Source organism: Lupinus angustifolius, unplaced genomic scaffold (assembly GCF_001865875.1).
Source record: "Lupinus angustifolius cultivar Tanjil unplaced genomic scaffold, LupAngTanjil_v1.0 Scaffold_3_119, whole genome shotgun sequence".
NCBI lineage: Eukaryota > Viridiplantae > Streptophyta > Magnoliopsida > Fabales > Fabaceae > Lupinus > Lupinus angustifolius.
In genome coordinates, this window is record NW_017716934.1 from 11,577 (window position 1) to 20,716 (window position 9,140).

At 36.0% G+C, this 9,140-nt stretch overlaps 1 protein-coding gene across 1 annotated transcript; it reads left to right on the plus strand.

Annotated features, from left to right (window-relative positions):
- The first annotated feature begins 473 nt into the window (after nucleotides 1–473).
- LOC109337260 (chaperone protein ClpD, chloroplastic) lies at nucleotides 474–7,193 on the plus strand. The gene is made up of 12 exons (XM_019574192.1): nucleotides 474–1,251; nucleotides 2,254–2,414; nucleotides 2,498–2,727; nucleotides 2,902–3,010; nucleotides 3,122–3,252; nucleotides 3,701–3,802; nucleotides 3,892–4,173; nucleotides 4,257–4,351; nucleotides 4,447–4,741; nucleotides 5,489–5,722; nucleotides 5,925–6,158; nucleotides 6,727–7,193. The coding sequence occupies exons 1-12, from the start codon at nucleotides 575–577 to the stop codon at nucleotides 7,039–7,041; spliced, it is 2,865 nt and encodes a 954-aa protein (XP_019429737.1). The 5' UTR covers nucleotides 474–574; the 3' UTR covers nucleotides 7,042–7,193.
- The last annotated feature ends 1,947 nt before the right edge of the window (nucleotides 7,194–9,140 follow it).

Genomic DNA, 9,140 nt, shown 5'->3' on the forward strand with positions numbered 1-9,140 from the left:
CCAACTTATATAAAAAATATTGTAATATTGACCAACAAAAAAGATATACAGCACATAAGTCTACTCTATTTATATTTAGAATAAACATATATAATCTTTTATGTTTTTTTAGAAGGATATGTCTGTGTCCACCGTAGTTTAGATGGACACAAACATGATGACTCATTCCGCCAACACTACTTAACAAATATAAACGGTGTCCAAAGAACTTGCGGGAGGTACAGGTGCACTGACTTTTTTGGGTTACATTTCTCATTTTGTTATTTTTGGAAATGTCATTATTGCTTTCTCATTGATCAAAAGTACATTCATTAGTTATATGTATCTTCCAAGCAACAAATAAAACTTGTCTTTTGCTCTCAATAACGTGTCTACCATTCTCACTTCATTCCTTCCTTCATTCCCCTTTCTTCTTCCTTCTCCTCAACCCTTAAAACAAAACCAAACCAAAAATCAAAAGAATATTTATTCCTTAACACAACTAATAAAAAACATTTCCAAGTTCCAATCTTTCTTCATTTTTTGACTCCTAAACACAAACCCATAACCCTTTCTTCTCTCTCTTTCAATAACCATGCAAGTTTCATATTCCTCAATGAACTCATGGCTCAAAACACGTCTGCCATTGGAACCATGTTCTACTACTTCCACAACCTTGTTTACACCCACCTCGTACTCAACATGTACTAATGTTTTACATGCACCCCACTATAAAAATAATAATAGTAACTGTATTTCATTTCTGGTATCTCAAAGAAAAGGTTTTACTACTTTGACCCCAGTTTCACCGATGAAAAAAATGAGTCGAAAAAGAAGATTTTTCACTGTCTCTGCATTATTTGAACGGTTCACAGAAAGATCAATTAAAGCAATCATGTTTTCTCAAAGGGAAGCAAAATCTCTTGGTAGTGATTTGGTTTATACGCAGCATCTTTTGTTGGGTCTTATATCTGAGGAAGATCGTTCACTTGATGGTTTTCTTTCATCTGGTGTTACTATTGATAAGGCACGTGATGCTGTTCGTAGCATTTGGCACCAAAATGATAATTTGACACGTGGTGATGGTGATGATGATGGTCGAAAAAGTTATGTTTCTGCAACACATATTCCGTTTTCGATTAGCTCGAAGCGAGTGTTTGAGGCTGCTGTGGAGTATTCTAAGTCTTTGGGGCATAAGTTTATTGCCCCAGAGCATATTTTAGTTGCTTTAGTCAAAGTTGATGATGGAAGCGCGACCCGAGTTCTTTACAGGTACTATTTGAATTGCAGCTTGTGAATTGCGGATAATTGCAGGAAAATGGAGCTTTATTGCATTCGGTTATGACATGATTGAGTAGACTATGTTAGAATTTCCATATGATTGATGAATTACCAAATTTCTAACTGACTAACTAAGCTATTGTGGCCTTAATTGCGATTGCAGACAGCAATTTAAAACATCATGCCTTAGACTATTTGCTTATTCAGGTTCCTTGTTAGAAAATTTGAAGTTATGATTGGTCAGTAAGAAGGGCGAATGAGTAATTACAAGTGTGTCTTTTCTTTTTTGTTTGTTTTTTCATTGCAGAATCTTTGCTCTGCCATGGAATGTTGCAATTTGGCTTTTTGTGATAATTATTGGTGGTTCATTATTGTAACTATATTTGTTTGTAGCCCCTTGATGCATTTGAGTTGATTATTGAATATTGATAATGATTTTGAAGTCTTTTACAGAAGCAAATCTCAGTTACTTTATGAAGATTTAAACTTAAATTAGAAGGGTTGTAGCTGAGATGGTGAGATTTGCTTTTTTGAATTAGATTTTGGAGTGTGACTAGGAAATATGATATTTTTCATGGCATATGAATAAGCTTTGGCTGTTGCTATTGACAGAATGCTTCTGCTGGTTATGGCTGCACTAAATTGGAATTTTATGTGGTATTTAACGTGCATATCTTGCTTTAAAGTCTTTCTGCTTACACGACATTCCTAATTTGAAAATATTAAGTCGGATTTGTTTTAAACGAGTTTTTGGAGATGCAATACTTTGCTATTTGTCAATTTTTCGTTTAACCCGCAAACTCCAATTGTTGGTATGGGCTATGGAGCTATGGGTAGCTGCTAATAATTCCTTAATTCATTACGTGCATCATCCATGTTTGAAATCTGAAAGTATGTAATTGATTTTCCGTTGATATTGCTACTATACTAATATAGAGTGTGAGCTTGGCACAACTGCCCTTTTTATTGCTACTATACTAATATGATTTACAGATTAGGGACAAATGCAAGTCAGATGGCAGTTGTGGCATTCTCCAGACTACAAAAGGAGATTGCTAAAGATGGTAGAGAACCAAATATGGGGTCCAATGGGGTGCATAACAAATCCGTTTCAAGAAAAGGTTCCGATGCAGGATCCTCTGCCACAACAAAAGGTAAGAAAATAATTTGAGTTTGCTCTTATATAATATTTATGTTTGAATGCAGTGAAGAGTCTTAATCATTTTCTGTTTGTCAGAGATGAGTGCTCTGTCACAGTTCTGTGTGGATCTCACTGAACGTGCGAGTGAAGGACTAATCGATCCAGTTATCGGCCGAGAAGTTGAAGTTCAGAGAATTATTCAAATACTAGGCCGAAAAACAAAAAGCAATCCCATTCTTCTTGGCGAAAGTGGTGTTGGAAAAACAGCTATCGCGGAGGGGCTGGCAATTCATATTGCTCGGGCGGATATTGCTCCTTTTTTATTGGTATGTTTCTTCAAAAGTGATTGATGCTTATAAAGTTCTTTTCTACTCCAACATTGTGTGATTGTGTGTGCTTTAGCTACTATATATATAGATTTATCATGTTTACTTTCTGCTTTATGTTTCTACTATATATAAATGCCTTCAAATTTTACCTTCTGCTTTATGTTTCTGCAGACAAAGCGTATCATGTCGTTGGATGTTGCAATGTTAATGGCAGGGGCAAAAGAGAGGGGAGAACTAGAGGAACGAGTTACAAAATTAATAAAAGAGATAATAAAGTCAGGTGAGTAGAGTTTAACACAAAAAATTACAAATGGAATTCGGTGAACACATGCTTGGAGTTCCACAATTGAAGAGGATTGATTTAGATCTCATCGCTTATCTTGTAATGCAGGTGATGTCATTCTTTTCATTGACGAAGTTCATACACTTGTTCAATCAGGAACAAGTGGGAAAGGAAATAAGGGATCTGGCCTTGACATTTCTAATTTACTTAAACCAGCACTTGGAAGGGGTCAATTTCAGGTGATCATATGCTATGTATTCATATGTTCTAACTTCTAACTGATCCTAAAAAATGATCTCATGTTTAGTTTAAGCCTGGCGTAAACAATATGCTAATGAAATATAAGATTGTAGTTAGATGCCAAAAGATATGGTCTAGACGGTTAAAGGTGTTATCACCGCTTACCACGTACCACTTTCTCAGTAATTGTACTAACAAGGTTTGGAATTGACATCTTGAAAGTGCAATACAGGGTGAGTGATCTCTTTCGAATTTCCATCAATCTAGGTCCTAATATTTGTTTTAACTGAAGATGAAATAGTTATTCCATCTGATTAGACCATCATTTTTTTATTCCTTTGGAAAGAGTTATATTTCATTATGTACACACCATAGCTTATCTTCTATTTGAAGTGAAATGACTTTTTTATGTGTACATAAAGTGCAATAACTTCATCTTCTTTGCAGTGTATTGCATCTACCACCATGGATGAATACAGGCTTCATTTTGAAAAAGATAAGGCATTGGCACGAAGATTTCAACCTGTTTGGGTTGACGAGCCAAGTGAGGTTGTATTCCATATTCATGTATATCTCATTCTAAGTTAGCATTTAGTCATAATATGATTTCTTATCGAATTATATGTGATAATATGTAGGATGATGCAGTTAAGATACTTATGGGTCTACGTGAGAAATACGAGGCACATCACAAATGCAGATTTACCGAAGATGCCATAAAGGCTGCGGTTAATTTGTCAGCAAGATACATATGTGATAGGTATCTACCTGATAAAGCGATTGACCTCATTGATGAAGCAGGAAGTAGAGCTCATATCGACAACTTCAAGAGGAAAAAGGAACAAGACAATTGCGTACTTTTGAAGAGCCCAACCGATTACTGGCGAGAAATTAGGGGTGTCCAAGCCATGCATGAAATGGTAATGGCAATGCTTACCGTATTCTCATGTGTTTGTATGAGTTGATAATAGTTTAAGTTGACATTTCTTGTCCATTGGTTCAGGAGAGCAAACTTAAATACTATGGCACTTCTAGCATTGATGATACTAGTGAACTCATAGTGGACTCATATTTACCTTCGGAAGCCAATGATAATGAGTACGTTACTTGATCCGCAAAGCTGAGAGTTTTCATTTGTTTAATTGTTCGATATCCAAGTGACCGATGTTTTTCTTCTTTTTTTCCCGTTTTAGACCTGTATTAGTTGGACCAGAAGATATAGCAGCTGTTGCTTCCATTTGGTCAGGAATTCCTGTCCAGCAGCTCTCTGTTGATCAAAGAACTCTGCTCTTAGATCTTAATAATCAACTTCAGAAACGTGTGATTGGACAAGACGAGGCTGTTCTTGCCATTTCTCGAGCCGTGAAGAGATCACGGGTTGGCCTTAAGGATCCTGATAGACCCATAGCTGCAATGCTATTCTGTGGTCCAACTGGGGTTGGGAAAACTGAACTTGCAAAATCTTTGGCGGCATGCTACTTCGGATCAGTAAGATTTTACACAATATATGATTTAACATTAATAATTAGAAGGCATTCTTTTTGTAAAAAAATGAGGACCAGTTTTCCCCCTTCTTTTACATAATATGCATCTATTTGGTTGGTCTGCTGATGCTATGTTAACCCTTGAGAAATCTACTACTTTGTAATGAAAATTGAGTTGGGGATAATTTTGTAGGAAAAGTTAGACACTGCAAGGATTTAAATATGAAAGTATAAACTAACACTACCTAGACTACTAATGATATCTATCGGCAATATAATTCAGTTCAACTTATGGAGTAGTTTTTGTTCGTCGCTGTTAGGATCCAATCATAAGGTATATCACATGAGTGCCACATTGGAAGGATGGGATTTTTGTATGAGGTTTATATGGCCTTGTGCTTTTGAACCCTAAGGCCTAGCTTTTGTGGTTGGTTTTCCGAACATCTATATCAATTCGTATCAGACCTTTTCCGCCGAGCCTATTGATTGCAAATACGGATGATGATGTTAGCATTGCCGCTTCGCCCAAGACTAGTCGAAGGGATAGTGCGCCACCAGCTCGTGTGGGCAAGTTGGCCAATGTGCATGACTTGATGTTATCAATTCTCACCTGGACAGGAATGGAAGGACCGCATCTTTCCTGTTGTTTTTCTTCTATTTTTTGGTCTGCAGTGATTATGCTTTCGTTGATGCACACCGAGTTAATTGTTTATATGTAGCTTTTCATATTATTATTATTATTATTTTTCAGGAGGCTGCCATGATAAGACTAGACATGAGTGAATATATGGAACGGCATACTGTGAGCAAATTAATAGGATCACCCCCAGGGTATGTTGGTTATGGAGAGGGGGGCATTTTAACCGAAGCTATTAGAAGAAAACCATTCACACTGTTATTGCTTGATGAAATCGAGAAAGCTCATCCAGATATATTCAACATTCTTCTTCAATTGTTAGAAGATGGGCAGCTTACTGATTCTCAGGTTTGTGAATGCTGCCGCAAATCTTAACTTAGTAGTATTGTCAATAAGCTTTGAGATGCAAAAAAATTTCCGTGAATTTCGGTTTCTTTCTTCGTTGCTTCTTTGCCAAGTAAAAGCAAACACTTTATGAATAAAAATATGGACTTTATACTACTTGTGTCCTAAATTTTCTGTTTGTCGTTTGTAAAACTGGCTCTAACAGGGTAGGAAAGTTTCATTTAAAAATGCATTGGTAGTGATGACTTCGAATGTGGGGTCTAGTGCCATTTCGAAGGGCCGACACAACTCCATAGGGTTCTTGATTTCAGATGATAAGTCTACATCTTATAATGGCATGAAATCAATGGTAATGGAGGAACTGAGGACATATTTTCGTCCAGAATTGCTTAACAGAATAGATGAAGTGGTAGTGTTTCAACCTCTTGAAAAGTCACAGGTTTGTGAATTTTGCTTATAAATTAGCTCCATGATGATTATCATCTGGGAGATTCTTCCTCAGTATCATATTGAGCTATTTCTATTTAGTCTATAACTTGATTTCTTCACATAAACTATTTTTTTAACTATACTAGGTTGAAGTAGAACTAATCTCTTTGCAATTGATAAACAAGGTGATAATTTTTGGAATCGGTGATTCCAATTGCAGACAGCATCACATGATGCGGCTACAATATTGTGGTTGTAGTGGTCACTGCAACCACATCACACTGCAATTGCGGTGTGACACTGAATCACAATTATGCGGCTGCATCAGGCCGCAATGAAACCATATCGTACCGCATTTGGGCCGCATCAGGCTGCATCAAATCGCATCGATTCCAAAAATAATTTTTTAATGACAAAATAATTTACACTATAACTATCACAATCTGCATTGCAATGATCACAATCGCAGTAACCGTAACCGTGACCGTAATCACGACCGCAACACCGTAATTTAGAATAGTGTGTTACATAAAGTAATGTATTTTATTCATTCATTGATGTTGTTACTTTTATTACAGTTGCTCCAAATATTGGATATGCTGCTTCAAGACCTAAAGAAAAGGGTCATGACTCTAGGAATTGATTTAAAGGTATCTGAATCAGTTAAAAACCTTGTCTGCCAACAAGGTTATAACCCAACATATGGTGCCAGGCCTTTAAGGAGGGCTATTACATCAATAATTGAAGACCCATTGAGTGAAGCATTCCTTGTTGGAAAGTGCAAGCAAGGTGACACTGTCCTCATTGATTTGGATTCTAATGGTAACCCCATTGTTACAAATAATATTGATCAGATTGTCAACTTATCTGATACAAGTCATCCATGTAATTAACAATTGTATAGGAGTATGATAGGTATACATATATAAAATACACATGTACTAAAGTTGTTTTGGCCCTTGAAGCTAGCTTAGGAAGTTTATATCAATGTAATGAGTTCATCCATCATTCTTTGAAATTTATAAAATATATACATATTCTCTTATCTTGTACATTTCTACTACTTCAATTTGAAATCAAATTCAGTATGTTATTAACACACTAAAAGTGAGGCACTGCATATTATTCCACTCATTCCATCCCAACAATCATATTATTCCACTCCACCATTATATCTCATTCGAACCAAGGTCTCTCATAGAACATCTTGAACCATAAGTCAAAGATTTTATGGGTTTTTTTCTCCATATAAACTCTTCCACATATGTATTATCTACTTTGAGACTTAATACTTGAATATACCTTAGAGTAGGGGTGAGCATCGGCCGGGTTGAGACGGGTTAAAACTTGTCCTTACCCACCCTAAATGTCTAAATGTTTTCTGGGTCATTTTTTAAAGTCGGACCTATACCCGAAACTAACCCGACCCCTAAATATCGACCGGGTCAACCTTTAAACCCGACCTGACTCTAGATCCGATTAAATGTCATGTATACTCATTTTAGACAGTCTTCTTAATATTATTTATTATTATGAATATGTAATTTGATATATAAAATGATATATATATATATATATATATATATATTTTTAATCATATATATATGATGAAAAAAGTAGAGAATCAATAATATTTTTGACCAAAAAATGTTATTACTTTGTACATATTTGAATAGAGACACACATACAAATATGATGAGTGGATGATCATGGGACGGGTCGTGCCGAGTCATGTTTGGTCCCTACCTAACCCTAAATATTGATCGGTTCTAATTTCTGAACCCGAACCAGCCCTAGACCCGATAAGACCCAACCCTATTCAGACCCGATCATGATCGAACCATATCGGATAAGCGGATAGGATTGGGTCCTGCTTACCCCTATCCCACGGTTATATTTAGGAAAATTTTATCATCAAATCATCCCATACTCCTTATCATACACATGAGTACTATTCTCTTGTTCAATCTTTCAACCCAATTAATTGAGTTGCTAGCATATAAAATGGCCATTACTTGTAGTTATCAAAATGGGAAATAAATTACCTATGAGAAAGCCTATTATGTGAAAGCGAAATGTTTAGTGAATCATATCATACAAAATTAATTATTCAAAATATTATCCTTTGATTTAAATGTTTCTCAAGAGATGAACTAGATGTTAAATTTGCTAAGTGAATGGTCTTTGGCTGAGTGAATAATGCAACAAATTTTGGGAATTCTTCGGGTTTGTATGAGAGTTGTATTTTGAAGGGGAGGAAAGAAAAAAGAAGGCTTGGAGTAATCTTACAACTATATTTCATAGCTTCCAAAACTTTCATTTCCATTCCTTCCCCTCAAACTAACCCTTAGTTGTCAAATTCAATGAACTGGGAATAGTAAAATTGATCACCTAGCTGATCAATTTAGAGTGAAAAAAGTAAAATGTCTCAAAAAAAGGTCCTATTTAACCACTATATCTTGCTAACATAAGGAAATGGAATAATCGGGATTCTCGAACAACCAGATGAACCACTAAAGTGGTGATAAGTCAGGTCAGTAAAATGGGCCGTATAAAGAGTCCATCTATTCCAAGTCTTCATTAAAAATAAAAAATCTGGATTCATTTATAATTCTTTGTCAGTTAACGGAACAACAACCAAAAACCCAAACCCTCTCCCTCGATCTCCCTAAGTGAGTGCAAGTTGGCGGAGCGCATTTCCTGACCTCGCTAAGCTAATTCAAATTCATTGAGTGAATGTTGCATACCAGAAGCTAGGAAAATCGTATATTCCATTCTCATTCAATGAAAATGACCTCATTGAGAAAAATAGATGTACTTGTTTTGTATCCTTAGTCATTCAATGCTTATTTATTTAAAACCAAAAATGAGAAGGGAGGAGAGGGAAAAACCCTCCCCAAGGACCTTGGGACTTTCTCTTTTCTTCCCTTGAGGTCTTCCCCTACTTATTCTTCTCATGGTATCCTTGGCCATCCCCTACTTATTCTTCCCC